The following is an 18,183-nucleotide window of genomic DNA, read 5'->3' as shown; positions in this document are numbered from 1 at the left end:
GATGAGCAGGACGCAACGGCCCGGACTCTGACAATCCAGCTGCACAGCAGGAGGCAGGGCAGCTCCCAGCCAGTCTCTTTGGAGGATGAAGCAGGGATCGTTTCCATAGCAACCCCCATGCACCCTGGGACAGGTCATGTGTTAGGTAGGAAGGCACATAGACGGTGTAGGAACTACACTAGCTCAGTCCTGAAATGCCCCATGAACGGAGTTTTCAGGTCTCCCCATGAAGAAGGGTGTGTGCTCAGGACCAAGAACCCAGAGACAAGCTTCCATTGGGTACTTCCGGCCATGCTCAGCCCACTCCAGAGGCAGGTGACCAGTTGGGTCACATTGACTTTATCGGGGTTCCCGTGAAACAGTGCTGGACAGGTAACTTCCTCATGACAAGAAGGGTTTCGTTAACACTTTACTCACAGAAAAGAGAATTAGTTCCTTATAATATTTTTCTAGTAGCTAATATTGTTTCTAAGGCATAAAAGAATAGTTTATTGTACAGAATGTAGCAAACATAAATAATGTTACCAAATTGTATTGGAACATTATATGATTCACATTCTCAAAACAGTAGAGATACTGAGGAACATACTGATTTCTGGCAGTTTCTTGTTGGAGAGGAAACTACTCTGCCTTGGACTTCAATCCAACTATCAAGGACAGAGAACAGCTAGCAAAATAGATCTGGAAGTACTGTTCCAAGTAATCAATCTAACACAGGCTGCCAGATTACGTCAGGGAAATGTTCAAAAGTCAACTTCAAAAAATAGCACTGGTGATACGTAGAGACCTCGGGGGGCAGGGGCAGGGGGGTCAACAACTGATTTAGTCACAGGGAGGAAAGGGAAAAACCACCTACTTTTTATGTTACAGCGACAGACAGATGGAGAAACTCACATAGGAAGCCATGTGACTTTACACACCGCTGCCTCTCCACACACAAACACAACGCACCCACGCCCGTGCGTTTGCACTAACGGGCACACCAGGTTATGTCTGTACCCAAGGCTGGGCAACTCCAGGACTGGAAAACCCACATTCAAAAGACTTGAATTTTCCCCCAGATTCTTTGGTTCCAAAATAAACGAAGCAATGGCACAAACTGTCAAAAGAGAAACATAAATCCACAAGCGACACAATGAAAGAGCTGGTGTGACACCGCAATGGAAGGTGAGGTTCTGAGGGACAGCGAGCGCCCCCGGGCAGCTGACGCGGGTGTGTGGCGGCCGGCCCTGTGGTCGGCTTCCGGGGCCGAGGATTCTGCCGGGTGTTCGCTTGGCCGCAAGTCAGGATCATTGCTAATTAGACTTCGTAAAACTGGAATACAAACTCATCTAACTTGCCCAGTTTTTTTGCAACAAATTAACGAAGCCACTGAAGTCTTTCTGATGTAAAGAAGCCGCAGGTCGCCTTGGCGAGAAGAGCCAGCTCTGATGCCCAGGACTGTCTGGGTCGCCCGCAACGACCCGGCCATGGCCCCAGCTGCGGCCCCGGCTGTGGCCCCGGCCATGGCCCCGGCTGCGGACGCGGGGGAACACTGCAGTAACGCCGGCATCCCGTACTCTGACTCTACCTTTGGTGAAATGCACTATGCTTCTGTGTGGACCGAACTTAACCCGTGGTCTTTTGCCATTTTTCAGCGCCACTGATAAAAATCTTCCTCCTTCCCTATTTTTGGTTTGCGACCAGGAGGGCAATGGGAGGAAGTAAGAGTGAAAAGAAAGGCCATCAGAATCATAAAGAGCAGAAAAGGCGGCAGGGAGAGTCAGGGCCTGACTCCCCTGAGGCTGGCCCAGCCCTCCTCCCTCAGTGCTCAGGACACTGATACGCTCATTTCTGGTGTTCGGTCAACTTGCAGGGCCCCCACATTGCCAGCTGGCACCCCTTACAATGCTTGGCCTATGGGAGCGCGTACCATGCCAGTCATATTTGCTTTCTCTGCCAGTTCCTACAATTTCAGAGAAGAGACACAGTACCGGGGATTAAGTGGGCACTACATCATGGAACCCACAAACTGTTTTTACAGAGGTCGCTTGTACCTTTACAAAAACAGCACAGACAGAAGGAAAGCTAACTTCTGTGCCCAGTGTCCCGACACACAAGTTTGATAAACAACCGCTATGCCCTTGAAAACAAACAGCAATGTTTTCTCAAATGGGTCGCAGGGCAAACTTTGGCTGTCGGGAAAGGCGGGCATCCAGCAGTGCCCTGTAAGCACAAGTTCCGTTCTCCGTTCAGGGACTGGGACCTCCATGTTTCCGTTAAAAATTGGCTCAACGTACGTTCCGTTAACCGTTACCAACGTGCTTCGGGAGCTTTTTTCCTATTCCCAATATTTAACTGCCCACCATTCCAAACTTAAGAGAAACGGGGCCTTTGGAGGCATGATGTCACAGAGGAAGTGGATCTGTAACTTCTCAGGGCCAGTGACAAAGGGCACCTCACTTCAGGACTTATTTTATGTAGGTCACGAGCTGGGGAAGCCCTTAATTCATCGTTGCTGATTGCCTTCCTGCACATCAATTTATATAAATATCACAGCAATCCTGGGGCATTGGTATGTTATCCGTAACAAACGAGGGCTCTAAAACCCGATGTCTCCGAACTGGTTTCTGATTGTGGACATCCTTGGCCTATGTACCTGCCTGATACTTTTTCAGCCAATTCAAGTTTCCTTTTTATTTGGTTTCTTTTCATCGAAAAATAATTTTAAGATATAGAAAGCCACGGTTTAAAGACTACATTCGTTCATTTAATGTGTGTTTTGTCTTCCGGGCACTGGGATTGGTTAGTGGTCAAAACTGAGCGAGGAGCGTGCCTTTGTGCCACGCCAGTTCTAGCAGGGGAGACGTGCAGTGAGCGTAACTGACTACCTTGTGTGCCAAACAGAAGTGATCCTGAGGAAGGAGTGAAGGTGACAGGCTAGGAGGGGCTGCGGTGGGGGCGGCGGTCGCCATACTAAGTCGTGCAGTCACGGGAGGCTCCCCTGAGGAAGTGACGTGTGAACAAACACTTGGAGGTGAAGGAGTTAACCATCCAGCGAGGAGGCAGAGAGCCCTGGAGCAGAGAGAAGGGACAGCCAGTGCCAGCACCCCAGAGCAGGATCCAGCCCTCGGTGCAGGGGACAGCAGGAGACCAGGGAACACGCAGCTCAGGGCTCGCAGGGGAGGGGGTGGGACATGTGGTTAGAGAGGAAATGACATGGGACATTCGAAAGCTATGGTAAATACTCTGGGGAAGTGGAAAACCACTGTGGGCTTTTGAGCAGCAAAGTGGCAGCACCTGACACTCTTCCAGTCCCACAGGGCAGAGGCCGCTGCAGGGGCACCAGTGAGAGGCGGGCTCAGTGTCACAGGCAGAAGGGGGGGGACTCGGACTGCAGTGCTGGCCGCAGGGATGGTGAGACGCTGTCTGGCCTGCACATGTTTGGAACGTACGGGGGTTTATGACAGGCTGGCTGTGACGTGTGAGAGAGACCAAGGGATCCAGAGTGGCTCTAGCACGGTGACTTCTCACCCCTGGGGACGGGGAAGGCTCTGAGCAGGAGCTCATCGGGGAGCACTGGGGACTCGGCTGGAACACGCTGAGCCTGAGGTGGGCGCAGGCCTCCTCACGGACGCAGTGAGCATACAGTGAGCACGTTCTCAGCAGCCGACACGTCACTTAGCCTTCTTCCCCTCTTGCTCATGCTAATAAACCCAGAATTGCAAGTTGAAAAGTACTAATTAATAAGGAATGTGAGAAACTATGAAGTTGCAATAATCCTCAATTCTAAAAGGTATGGAATCTAAACAAGGAATGTGGACGGAGACGTCAGACTAATACAAACCTGTCACATGTTAGTGACGGGGCGCACCTCAAGACTTCCCTAATGGCCACCCGCGTGACCCAGCCTACTCAGTGTCCTGTGTGAGGGGCACTGGCTGTTTGCTGGCCGTGGTAACAATGGTGCGAACAATTTCAGAGATGGCATTGGCAGTTTGACCCCTTGGAGGGGTATCTGGGTAGGGGAGAATCAAAGAGAAATTTGAAAAAGCATAACCAACAGTTTAAATGGTTTGACTTTTTTTTTGTCTAGATATTTACTTTACTTTGAAATTTCAAAAAGAAAGGAAAGTGATGTGAGCGATTAATACATAATGAAAAACTCATCCAAGTGAATGGGGCAGGGGACCAGGTTTCTCACTGCGGGAGGTTACAGACCAGCAAGAGGGGGCAGCTAAAATGATTCAAGTGATACTGGTGGCTTAGAGCTGGACACATCCGTATGTCCTCGTGTTTAGCTTAATGTATTTACAGGCACGTGCACATCCCCAGGTGAGCAGATGCCTGTGTTCCGTGCTCTGTCTGTCAGGGGATGGCATGGAAGGAAAAGCACCTCGGTAGCAACAAGCACACCCAACTTCCAGTTCTTGGTTCCTAACAGCATTTTCCAATAGACAGAACCAAAGTATAAAATAAATTTGCATGGAAGTATAAAATAAATATCCATGAGGATATACTGATATAAATGACTGAATAAATGGAGAATAGACAAATTTCTCACATAAGAGAATCCCAAATAATTTATGTAGCTACCCCCCCCCCCAACACACACACACACACGCACACAGAGATGGAGCATAACCCCGCATCCCTTAAATGTGGCCTCTGTACAGTGGCTTCCCCCAAAGAAGACAGTCTGGGCACAGCAGGGGCTGGAGGGGGGCGACCCCCCAGTTCTCCCTGGGCCATGGCCCTCGCAATCTCACCAGCTGCTAAATATTGGATGTGAACCTTGCGGCCATTCCCCCATGCTCTGTTTCTTGGGTTGTTTGTTCTTTTATAGTACTTTGACTTTGCAGTCTTGGCTTATGAGGAACTTTGCTCAACAGGAATCCAAAAACGCTTTCGCTTACACCACTTCTGAGAATTAAAAACAGACGCGATGTATCAATGCTGACTCTTTGAGAACAAACTCAAGCACACAAATTGTGAAAAGTTAAAAGGAAGTTTGATCTTGTGAAAAAAAATCTTATAAAAAAACATATATACGTTGTGTGACACTGTATAGGATTCACTTCTTAAAGAAGCAATAATTCTTATTAGGCAATGACCTCTGCATTTAATCCTATTTTCTCTCTTAAAAATGATACACATTCGTCTTTAACTGTTGCTTTTTTCTGACCAGTCTGATCAGTATATACTGTCAATCTGGACAACTGAGCTCTCAAAAATCAAGTATCCCTACCTTGCTTTGTGTGTAGGTTTTATAGTAAAGGCCCCTAAGTAAGACAGTTAGTCTATAGGTAAGAAAAGTATTTTACTTTTACAATAATTAAATGTGTATCCTCAGAGAATATAAATAAATTTTCATATTTCACTATTATGGATCAAAACATGTTACACACACTCAAATCCTTATTGAAATATTTTTCTCGATTAGCACAACCTATAGCAGTTTATAGAAAACAATGTGGAACTTTCTAGCAGAGAAAGTCCAGGCAGATTGTTCCATTTCAATGCTAACATTGAGGCGGTTTGGCAATTTAAACTTAAAATGACAATTACCTCACTATGCATTTTTTTAAAAAAATCTACAAATTTGGTAAACACTTAAGAAATCATAAATCCTAATATTTGTTCTGGGCTTCTGTTGCTCATAGTAACAGAATTTGTCCTGCTATGGAATGGAATTAGGAGTCTATTGGGTATTAACTATTTCACGTTGGCCTCCAAATATAGGCTTTGGCAGGTAAATACAGTTACTCTGAACTTTAGTATTTTCTAGTTTTGAAGGCAGTGGGGAGGGGTGGGCACCCTTGAGAAATGTTTTCAAACAGTAAGAAATCCTTAGCCTGAATGCATATTCATACCATTATATATGAAGGTGTTGGAGAAAAAACGGTACACCAGTTAGTCTTTTCTTTTCATGCACTCACCTGGTAGTAATCTACCTGACATGACTTAGAAACCGAACTGTGTTATGTATCCAGAGTGCTCTTTTTCTGGGGGGACCAGGAACGTGTCCCAGCTCACTGCAGGAGCCCTGCACGCAGGAGGAAGTGCAGACGAGTGTGGGCAGGAGCCCCACGTAGACCAGGAGCAGGAAGAAGCATGCCTCTGAAAAGTGCAAGTTCATTCCGCTGTTTCTTTGGGTCATAAGGAGCCTGTGTGTCCCCAGATGATGGCTACTGGTCATAACAATGGACTGACCCCAATGGTTTGTACTGTTGACAACTTGACGCCTCTGGGTCCGACTCCGGGAGAAATACGCCCCTTACCGAGCCACCAACACCACCTCCTTGGGATGGGGGTGTGAGACTGTGTTCTCCTCTGAAGACCGACAGCCCACCCCGACTCATGGGAAGGAGACAGGGCTGCGATCGGAAAAGCATGGCCGTGAGCCGCCCCAGCGGCGCGGTGGTCACCCAGTGATGGAGCTGGGACCACAGGCCGATGCCGCTTCTCAAAGAAAGCTGACAAACCCTGCACTTCCCATTGGTGTGGAACAGCTGTAGCTTGGCCCATACAGAGGAGCGTGTGATAAAGCCCTAAGCGTTGCCGAATTTGCTAGTACTGCATCGACCCGAAGGAGAGCTGCTGTGTTGGGAAGAGCTAACACACGCCCAGGGAGACAGACACATTTCAGGTGGAACCGCATGCCATGACCTTAACCTTGTGGAAGGTCCTGCATAGCAAAGGAAGGAAGGAAGGAAGGAAGGAAGGAAGGAAGGAAGGAAGGAAGGAAATTTATCTGAGAACCCTTTATGCTTCCGATGGCACAGAATCAACAGTTGGGGAAGGCTGGTGCGCGTTTATCAAGAGAAGAGGTCCGAATTCTCTGAGTCCTAACTTGTAGAGAGTTCCGTAAGTTTCCAGGTCCATTGTCTTAAATGCACCTCCTCTTTTAAGGACCCCCGTAGTTTCGGAGTGCACTTGGAAGGAGAGTATCTTCTGTTTTCATCACTTTGGACAGCCAGGGAGCTGTTTATCACTACAGGTGTACCTACTGCCCTGTGTTCTCGAGAGAAACAACCCCTCCAATGGCTACCTTACAGGGCCACCATCACGACCAGGTGAGTGGCCTTTAATCTCAGTGAGTGGAAAACCACAGGGCGACACGCTCAGATCACTCCCTGAGCCGGATAAGACAGGCACAGAGAACACAAGAGCTTTAAAACCATCCGACTAGGGTTGCCCTTGTGAGTTCTGACACAGCCAATGCTGCGCCTCCCCTTGCCCTCCTTCACTGTCTGAGGAGCCACACAACACTGTGCAGAAGCCGGAGTGATTCACACCAAGTGTGCTTTGTCACATCCGGAGGTGAGGAGAGCGGGGGTAAACTCTTCTTCCTCTCCCTTCAAGATTAAAGTCATCCAAAATTACCCATTGATTCAGTCCTGGAAATATTTACAATGCTGCTTTGGTGGGGCCCCAGAGTATTACATCACCCTTGAGTTGACAACGGACTGGTAGAAAAAGAAAGACCAGAACAGTGGAAGAAGCAAGAGTCCCAAGTAATCAGTCTTTCAGAGCTAGTTTTCGCCTAGAATCCCATCCATTCCCCTGATGACGATGACGTCGGTGCTGATGGCACCAAAGCCTTAAATCAACAGAGACTGCCCCCCTAAGCTCCGGACCCAGCCTTCTGGCTACACAGCCCAACCCAGACCGGTCTACGCGTACACCTGGAGCACCTACCCCCAGAACGGGCTCTGCTCCTCTTTCCCCTTTCTCGTCTACCTTCTCATCCACGCCAGAAAACCCCGGGGCCACCCTGGCTGTCCCCTCTGCGCTAGCCCACAGAGGGCCCGCCTCAGGCGCTCCCCCGGACTCGGCCTCTCCGTCCCGCCGTTGGCAGGCTTCCTCCGCGCCTGCTTACACTGGTTTGTCAGCCCCGGTCCCAGCTGCCTCAGATCCACCCTCTAACAAGCAACGCTTTAGGGCCTGTTATGCATTAGACCCTGATTTGGGCACTTGATATAAATTACCTAATTTAGACTTCACAAAAACTGCAAGATAAGATCATTAGTGTTTGTATATTTACAAGTAAGGGAACTGTCTCAGTAATTTGCCCAAGAACCCACGGCTGATCAGCGGCCGAGCCAGCCTTTGTACCTGGGATCAGAGCCCACATTCTCGAATCGTGTTCCACAGTGCAAACCTGCAAGAAGAACCCACTGACCTTCAGATGACTGCACAATATAAGGATTTTAAAAAATGAAAGGGTACTGCAGTTAACAGCAGGACGGAGAAAGCAGTAAACGGCAGGGAGCTGGCGGTCAGGCTCTGGGGTCCGGGCTGCCTGGGTTCCCACCCAGCCTCTGTCTGAGCACCTGGGTGCTTCTTCACTCCCCGAGGACACCCGTTTTCCTATCTGTGAAACAAAGCCCGTAATGCCTCACATTGCATAGGGCAAACGTGGGTACTGTAAAACGCTTCATAAAGATTTAATAAACGCCAAACCAGAACATCTACTGCGTCCAAGCTAACGAAGCAAGAAACTACAGGACCAGGAAGCAATACTTACGGAAGCCAGCAGCCGGCCGTCCTCCTTCATAGCGAGGTAGCGGTTCGCACACACGCCCTTGATGGACACGACCCCTCTCTCCTCGGCCTGGAGCTGCAGTTTGACTGGAAGCAATGGGGAAACGTGAGCTTTGTAGCCTCGCGGGAAAAGGAGCCACCTCCACGGTCACGCAATATAAAGACAGGAGACACCTGCGCGGCCGGGCCGTCCACTCCGGAAGCCTGGAGGGGCAGGGCGGGGGGTGGCGTGGGGACGGACTCAGCCCCCTGGAGGTGAGCGCCTCGACCCCTCCTCACTCGGCGGCAGGGAGCGGAGAGCAGGGGCGGCATGTGGGGTGGCCCCCACGGGGCTGGAGAGCTGCTTAACTTTTATGGGGGCATAAATTTCAGGGCGCATAAAAATGCAAACCACCTGGGAGACTTTGCGGGCCGTGGCCTAAGTCTACGTTCAAACTCTCTAAAGTTATTTGTCACCCATTCTTCATAAATACAATATCACCAAATTGCTCATCATTATCTTTTGGCTTGTATTTCCTTAAGTTTCAATATATCTCACTTGTAGCTTCCGTTTTAATCCAATACCAGTGCGTTTATCTGCCTTTATGGAGGGAATATGATTTATAGCTTTTGGCTTTGGGTTTTTTTCGTTTGTTTGTTTTTTGCAAGTATCTAGTGAAAAACAAATGTTGTGCTTTATTTGTCCAAACAGTGTAAAAAACTCTGAAGAGGCTGGTCTGTTACACTGCATTATCCATTTTAAGCAGATTGTAGGAAAACAAAAATATATTACATGAGTATAAAGATAATGCCACATAGACAAATCGTCTAATTAATTCAAATAAAAATGAAGTTAAAATTTTCTACTTTGTTCTTCCTGCAAATTTCTAATTTGCATTCTCCTGCCTGGAACAGCATTCCCGCAAATGTACTTGGCTAACAGAGGTTACATAAAAAAATATGCTCTGGGGCCAAATAAATTTACGCCACCACTGTGTTGTTTACAGGAAAAGCACTCTCGCACGGTCAGCGCCCAGCCTGTCTCGTCCTCCTCCCGTCTGGCCCCCACATCCGACTTCACCGAGAGCCGGCGGCCGGAGGTCTGCGTGAGGCTGCGATGAGACTGCGTGTATACATACCTTCACGTATACTTCTTGTATGTGTTCATCGCAGTCTGTACTCTGTTCTTTTACAAATGCTTCTAAATACTTTATAAAAGGGTACTGTCAGTCACCGGTGACCGATGCTGTCCGAACGGAAAATACAGTGCCAGTCACCGGAGACTGACATGGCGCTTGACGTTAACCCCGGCAGGGCAGCTCAGTTCGTGAGAGCGCTGCGGATTCGATCTCCGGTCAGGGCACATACAAGAAGCAACCAATAATGCATAAATAAGTGGAACAGCAAATCCCTTTCTCTCAAAATAAATCAATATTTTTTTTAAAAAAGCACTTTAGATACAAATATCCAGGCAAACTGAACGTAAAAATGTGAAAAAAATGGAACAGTCGCACACCCTAAGTGTAAGAATGCCGCTATGGCAATATTAGCATCAAATGCTGTGGGCTTCGAGGCAAGTGGTGTAGCTGAAGGTATACTACCTGAGGGTTACCTCATGATAACAGTGTCAGATACATCAAGAAGACATAATAATCTTAAACGTGTAGCACCAGGGAATAGAGCTCTAAGATATCTAGAACAAAAAACTGACAAAATAAACAAATCAATAAGAATATGGAATATATGAATAACATTATCAAGCAACCTGACCTGACTTCTTAAAATTTTAGATCAGGTCCATTTCATTCGCCTGAGACTTTATTCTTCTCTTACCACCCATCTGGTGCTTATTTACCTAGTGGGCCTGAACTGTTCAAATCAGTTACCTTCAGCTGAGACGTCCTTTTTCCAAAGTCACCATGATGTTAAGTAACATCAAGGGCTCTGGTCCTGAACTGTGGCTGCTCCTGGTTCCTTTTTTTTTTTTTTTTTAAAGAATTTGAGATATAATTCACATCCGATAAAATTCCTTTAAAATGTACATTCAATTTGATGGTTTTTGGTATGTTCGCAAAGTTGTGTGATCATCACAATTAATTTGAAGACATTTTCATCATCCCACAGCCTTCAGCATTCACCTCCCATGTCCATAATACTGCCAGCCCCAGCCCCAGCCTAATCTGCTTCCTGTCTCTGCAGCCTCGCCTGCTCTGGGTAGTTCATAAAATAGGATCAGACGACCTGTGGCCTCTTGTGGCTGGCTTCTCCCACTGAGCGTAAGCTTTCACGGTTCATTCACGCTGTTGCACGTATCAGCACCTCATTCCTTTTAACTGCAAATAACATTCCATTGACTAGCTAGACCACATCCGAGTTACACATGTCAGTTAAGGGACCTCTGGTTAGTTCCCAGTTTGGGGCTGTTGCAGATAATGCGGCCGTGAACATTCATGTAAAGATTCTGTACAGACATATGTTTTCATTTCCCTTGGGTGTACGGTGAGTACCGAAAAGTTGAATTACTGGGTCATAGGGTAACTCCATGTTTCATCATGCTGTTTTCCAAATTTTACATTCCCAGCTTCCAGTTTCTTCACATGCAGGCCAACCTTGCTAAAGTAAATGTGTGTGTGTGTGTTAATTATTGGCATCCTAATTGGTGTGAAGTGATATCTCATGGCTCTTATTTGCATTTTTCTGATGGCGATTATGCCAAGCATCTTTTCGTGTCCTTATTGGCTACTTGTATATATCTTTAGAAAAACATCTATTCAGATCATTGGCTTATTTTTATTAGTTTGTCTTTTTATCATTGAGTTTCAAGAGTTGGTTATGTATTCTAGATACAAATTTCTAATCAGATATCTGATTTGCAAATAGTTTTTCCCATCCTGTGGGTTGTCCTTTGACTTTCTTGATGCTGTCCTTTGAGGCGTAAACATTTTTAATTTTAATGAAATGAACATTTGTTCACTGTTTCTGCTTTGGGTGTCATGGCTAAGAAAGCACTGCCCAGACCAAGGGCACGGAGACTGACGGACTCCTGTGCTTTCCCATCCAGCTTCAGTTTTCCCTCATCCATGTAGTTTTGATCCTTTTGAGTTAGTTTTTATATGTGATGTGAGGGTCCAGTTTCATTCTCATGCTTGTGGGTATCTCCAAATCGACAAGGTCATTACATTGAATGTCTGCCGACTAGACACATGGGATACTCCCTGAAGTAAATTGTTGCCAACCATAAAGCAAGCCTCAATACATTGAAAAGGGCTGAAATCATACAGAGTATATTAGAAATTAGTAACAATAAGATATCTAGAAAATTCCCCAAATATTTGGAGATTAAGCAATACATTACTAAACAAAATACAGATAAAAGAAATCATAAAGAAAATGAGAAAATATTTCTAATTGATAATGAAAACTCAACAGGCTTAAATGGAAAGTTATAGCTTTAAATGCTGATACTTGAAAAGCAAAAAGTTTATGAAAATCTAAGTGTCTACCTTAAGAACTAGAAAAAGAAGAGCAAATTAAGCCCAAGATAATAGCAGAGAGAATACTATGTAAAATTATATATTTGAATATATACAGATTAGTAGAAAATAATCCTTGTGTTGACAGTAATTTTGGAGTGAAGAAATAAAAATATTTTACTTTCATATACTTGATACTTAAATTTTTTCTTGGTTGAGCTTATGCATCTTTTATAATAAAAACATGACAATGTTAGCACTGTCAGAATTTTAAAATAATCTAGAATAAAATACCAAGTGTGTGCCATATTAAACATGGCTATGAAAATAACATTCATGAGTCCCAAGAGGGAGAGGAAATTTCTCGATGAAAGGAGACATAAGAGACATATTAACCAAAAGCAAGGTGTGAACCTCATTTGGATCCTGATTAATGCAAACCAACTGTAAAAAAATATATGTTATAAGACCACAGGGAAAATTTTAACACTAGCTGGATATTTTGTGCTTCTAAGGGAAATGTTAAATGTTTAGGCATGAGAATGGAACTGTGATCATTTTTAAGTCCTTATTTTTGGGAGATATATATTCATCACTTACGTATCTAATGGTGCTACCTACATACATATCACTTCTGTCATGATTTGTGTGATCGTGTGCAAATGATCTGGTGAGAAGCCATGATGTCTGGGATGCACCTCAGAACGACCCAGCGGCTGGGAGGGGTTAGAGCTGGGGCTGGGAGGGTGCAGATTAAACAAGACCGGCCTTGTGAGGACAGCCATTGAAGCTGGTGAGGGGCACACGGGGGCTTCATTGTGCTGGTCCCATTTTTGTACATATATTTGCAACTTTCTCTCACAGAAAAGAACAGAAAGTAACCAAAGGCAGGTCGTTGGGCAGTTAGGGTTAAGTCTTGGTAGCAACGGATTGAAGCGTACTGTCTCAGACCGTTTGGGCTGCTATAAAAAAAGTACCCTAGACTGGTGACTTAGCAACAGACATGTATTTCTGACAGTTCTGGAGGCTGAGGTATCCAAGGTCAAGGCGCTATTAGATCTGGGGACTGATGAGGGCCCTTTTCCTGGCTCACAAATGGTCATCTTCTCTGTGTCCTCACACAGTGGGAGGGGCTAAGGAGCTGGGAGGGCCCCTTTTATAGGGACACTGGTCCCACTCGGGAGGGCTCCACCCTCCCAAAGGGCCCACCTTTTAACACCAGCACATTGGGAGCTAGAATTTCAACATATGAATTTGGGGGCGACACAAACATTCAGTCCATAAGGGGTATAAAAACTGTGTTAACGTCCCAGATCGAGTCCTTGAGCGGCTGTGCGGGGCAGTGGGGTGTGAAGTCTCAGCCAGAACCCCAGCAGACGGGGGTCCTGTCCAGCGAAGTTAAACCCGGTCTCAGCAGGCCGGCCTCCTAGTCGCCACTGCCTGCGTCGGACCCGCTTCACGAGGAGGGGGACACAGTAGAACAGTCGTACTTGAGGTCTGGAAGCCTCTCACCTAGCCAAGCCATGGGGTCCTAACATGCAGCAAAGGCATAAGCCAAAGACACAAGGCATCTGGGGGCAGGTTGGAAGGGTCTTCTTAAAGGAGTGGTTTTAAATATAAGTACATCGAGACAGGGAAATAAGAAATTAATTACATTTCCACATAGAGAGTACACGGTAAGATCTCCCACTGTTTCAGGAAATGGAACGGTATGATGGACAGACAGGCCAGCGAGACGCTGTCTGAAGCATGGGGGACGACGTCACCGCCACCTCTTCTGAACCATTAAGGGGGTCCATTTCCCCCACTGCCTGACCAGGGAAGCTGCCCCTCTCAGCCAGGAATGTGGCCGCCTTCCCTGTCACCTTATATAAAAACTAGCCCCTCCTTTAGTATTTCAATCCAGATTTTGAGCCATACACTTGAAAAGGCTCTGCCTTCACTATAAAAATTTGTTTTTCTCCACATTAACAACATGACGCCCGCCACCTGAAAAGTGCTTAACAAACGACTGTGAGATAGAGCCCTCCTTTCTGCGGTTTGGTGAGACCCACCGGGAGGCGCACGCTGAGCCCGGCTCTGGGGCCATCAACTCTGGGAGGCCTCCGTGGTCGGTCCCTCCTGCTCCCACCGCTCAGCGTGGGAAGGAAGCCCTCTCCCCTGCACTGTCCCCTGGCCTGCTGCCTCCACTCGGTTTGACACCATCCTGTCTGTCCCTCCTGCCATGAGCCTCTTGAGGGTGGCCGGGGGCTAAGCTGTCTGTCACTGTGTCCCCATGTGCTGGGCACCAGGAGGGCCTGGTGGAGCTGGGCTGGATGTAAGCAGGTTGGCATGGGAAACAGGGGTAAAGAAATGATTGCAGAAATGTGCCCAGTGTCCTGCTGGAGTTTTATCCAGGTGCTTTGAGGTGACAGAAAGGGACATGTCGATTATCAGACTGGAAGTCGCTCTAGGAGAGCTGAGGTCTAGGCTAAGTCCTGAAGGTCATGACCAAGGTCCAGGGTAAGGAGACACAGGGGAAGAGTGCTCCCAGGACTGAGGCACGAAATGGCCACACGTGTTCCAAACAGCCGGGCCCCAGGCAGCTGGAGCCATCGGCAAAATCCAGCCTGAGGAACGCTCAGGTCGAGAAAGCCCATCTCCCCTCCAGTCAAGCACGAGGGAGAGGATGGAAGGGACCTGAGAGTGCAGGGGCTTAAAACTCACGTGTTTAAGAGGCAAAACTAAAGTAGAATAGCTAAGGATGCCTGTCGGCATGATAGGAATTGCATTAAGGAATGCAAAGATATGATTAAAATAAAATCTGTACCCTTGCACTGGGGGGGCGGGGGCAGGGACTGTGAGTGGGACGCGGCCACACCGAGGCTTGGGTGGCTGGCAGAGGTTCTGTTCCAGCCTGAGTGATGGCTACGGGAATGTTCCCCTGGTGATAATTCACTAAAGTACAGGTTCGTTTTGTGTGGTTTTCTGTATCTATGGTATATTCCACATTTTTAAAGGGTTAAAGTTTTTTTTTTTAAAGGCTACCCTAAGAGACCTTTCTAAACTGGGCCCCACACACAGGCCCTTTCAGCAAGCTGGCGACCACCCGCTACATTAGTTTACAGACACACAACAGTCAACAATTTTGATAAACACAGACTTCTATTGGCTTTCTGATGTTGATATTAAATCCAGTGAGAGATGAAAATTAAAAAAAAAAAAAAGTGTATAATCCAAGCTTCAAATTCAACATTTTTTCTGTTGTAGCACAAAAAACAAAAACTGTAAAACCATAAGTTTAATAAGCTCATTATTAGGCAAGATCTTAGCCCCGTGATTGCATAATTGCGTCTCCAGTCCCATCTACAGTGTCCATGAGAAACAGCTGCTGAGCTCTTACCGGGGACTCCCCAGCAAAGGAGAATTTACGCAGTCACTCTAGAGTGACTTAGACACGTAAGCACAGGAACAGACACTCTGATCACCGTGAGGAGACCACTCACACGCTCCAGTGCTCCGATCGCTGGCACGCGGCACATTTAGTTACACAGTATGACCAGAAAGCCAAGTTATTATTCCAGTGTGACCACCATGGCTCAACGTGTCTTAGAACTCCTTGTCTGGAATTTCCTCCAGAATTTGCATGGTTTCCTTGAGAATATGCTCAAGGATGATAAATCGTAAAATACAAACACCAGTCTGTAGGGACCGAGGACGTCAGACAGCACCCTGTGCGCCCGCCTCACTTACGAACACAGAGGCTGCCATCTGCGGAGGTCTGTCCTGGCTTTTGGAAACGGTCAAGTCGGGAATGAATACACTTATTCACCCACTCAATAAACATGTCCTAGTGACAGCTGTGTGCCAGGTACTGCGGTCAGCAATAGGAAGCGCAAAGGAAAACACAGCGTCTCTTTGACCTTGAAGAACATCCGGTATTGTCGAGGGGACGAGGGCTGGTGCGCAGGGAAGTAAATAAACAGGCGCGATATTGCACGTGCCACGAGAGACGTGGACGCGAGCTGCCTGGTGGGCTCTCGGAGGGCACTCGTAGCCCAGCCCGGAGAGCGGGGGCTTCCTAGAAGCAGCGGCAGCTGATGGAGACCCAAGGAATCCGCAGGAGTCTGTCAGGAAGAGAGAGCGTAAAAGCCACAGCATCAAAGCAGCCGGGGCGAGCGGGCGGGCACGTGCCGGGTGGCAGCTGCTCAGGTGGGGCGGGCGTGGAGGAGCGCGGCAGGGACGCCGTGAGGCTCTGCGTCCGTGTTAGCAGTGGGTGGGAGAGCAGGGGGAGAGGGTGGGAGCCTGCAGTGGAAGGGTGCAGAGGGAGAGAAGGTGAGAACCCTACGAGGGGTGAAGGAGACACGGCACAGGAGCGGCCAGGAAGGGACGGAGGGAGGGCAGGAGGCGGGGAGGGGTGCAGAGAGAGTCCAGGTTTCCCTCTGTCTTCTAACTGGGACATTATTGAGACGGGAAATCCAGCGGGGGGACACGTTGGCAAGAGAAGACAGTGAGAGGTGTTCCAGGAAGGCGCACTGAGGGTCTGTGGAAAGTGCAGGCAGAAATTTCCAGAAAACATGAACCTGGAGCTGAAAAAAGAGATCTATGCTAGAGAGGAAGATGTGGTGATCGTGGCAGACTGGCTGCCCTGGGAGTCCGGTCGCACCCAGGTCAAGCAGGGAGACCCAGCCGCGGAGGGGCGAGCCGCAGACGGAAATCCCCGGGCAGAGGACAGGCCCCGGGGCGCACCGGCGTTTGCGGGGGAGCAGGAGCTGGAAGAGGCAGTCAGCCCACAGCCGTGTGGGAAGGTAAGTCATGCACACCTAGGGCTGTGCACACACAGGTTTGGAAACTGGTGGACGGAACTGTTCCTCTCTGCAGAAGGTACAATTTTCTACGTTAAAAATCAAGAGACTAAATGCCACACGATACTCTGGACTGGATCCTGGAATAGAAAAGGGACATTAGTGGAAAAAGTGGTGAAATCCAAATAAACTCTGCAGTTAACAGTAATATACCAGTATCAGTTTGTTTTTTTAGTTTTGACCAAAATGCCAAAACAAATTGCCACTTATGTAAGAAGCTAACCTTACGGAAAGCTGGGTGGAGGGACGGGAGCTCTCTGTAAAATCTCCGCAATTCTTCTGTATATCTAAACTTTTTCTTACAAGTTTTTAAAAGTCAAAACAAAATACAAATGAACTACTAATTCACCAAGGCTGCTTGATATAAGAATACAGGATGGGGCCAAAGTCGGTTTAATTATTCATATGGAAAATAATATAATTAATAAGTAATAATCCAAGAATGAACTCTGTGTTTTGCGCACTCAAAAATGTAAACCTCATCCTGCACATTAAACTTAATTGGATTTCTGTTACCCAGAACAAATGTTTACAACGTGTGATTACATTTTAAAAAGAAACCATTGGGGATAATAACTAAAGGTACTTCTATGGAGAAAGTTATAAAACTTTATTGTAAGTCATTTTAAAAAGATGTAAAAGGGAAGCTTTGCATGCTTACAAATGGGAAGACTCTGTGTAGGTACAAGGTCACTTCCTCCTGCCCCCAAAGAGTCTATAAAACGTAATGAAACCGCAGGGAAGTGGTTAGAGGTAGAAAAGCAGAGTGAAAACCAAGTGCTGACAGACCCTCAGGTGGGCCCCGCAGAGAGAGCCGGGGTGTCAGACGGTACGAAGGAAGTCGGGTAACACAAGACAGGGAAGCCTCCACTGCTGTAACCACAGGAAGAATCCGGGAGCAGTGAATGCAAACAACTTCTTCAAGAAGCCGGGCTGATGAAAGCACAGCTGCCAAGTGCCCGTGTCACAGCAGACGGGAAGCAAGGCAGGGCCCCCACCTGTAATCTCACCGGAAGCAGAGGGAGACTCGCCCCACCCGCGGACCCAGCAGTCCTGGGCCTGGTCTGGGAACACTGCCCGGCGTTCCACCGTCACGAGAAACATGATGCCAGCTGGGACGAAGAAAGTCCTTGGAATTCTATGTATCCTCTCCGCTATCTGGGAGGGAAAGCCTTTGAAACTGTGCTTCCATCCCAAGGCAGGAAAGACGGGAGGGGGTCCAGGGTGCAAGGAAGAGCCCATAAACCAACTTTGGTTAGTTGCCTACCTCTGGGCACTATCCGTTTTGACGAGGACATCCCTAACGCTCACAGAAAGAGCCCATAAACAACTCTGGGCAACTGCCCCAACTTTAATCAACT

The 18,183-nt window shown here is 47.5% G+C and overlaps 1 protein-coding gene across 1 annotated transcript in view; it reads right to left on the bottom strand.

Annotated features, from left to right (window-relative positions):
- FGF2 (fibroblast growth factor 2) overlaps positions 1-18,183 on the bottom strand; it is a 37,714-nt gene that overhangs the window by 777 nt on the left and 18,754 nt on the right. The window contains exon 2 of the mRNA XM_090290092.1: positions 8,510-8,613. Within this exon, the coding sequence (XP_090146218.1) occupies positions 8,510-8,613 (104 nt within the window). The remainder of the gene's footprint in view (positions 1-8,509; positions 8,614-18,183) is intronic.

This window comes from Furipterus horrens, unplaced genomic scaffold, assembly GCF_987537825.1.
Source record: "Furipterus horrens unplaced genomic scaffold, mFurHor1.1.pri manual_scaffold_10, whole genome shotgun sequence".
Lineage (NCBI taxonomy): Eukaryota > Metazoa > Chordata > Mammalia > Chiroptera > Furipteridae > Furipterus > Furipterus horrens.
The sequence above is the reverse complement of the archived record's forward strand: the minus strand, read 5'-3'. Positions and strand labels throughout refer to the sequence as shown.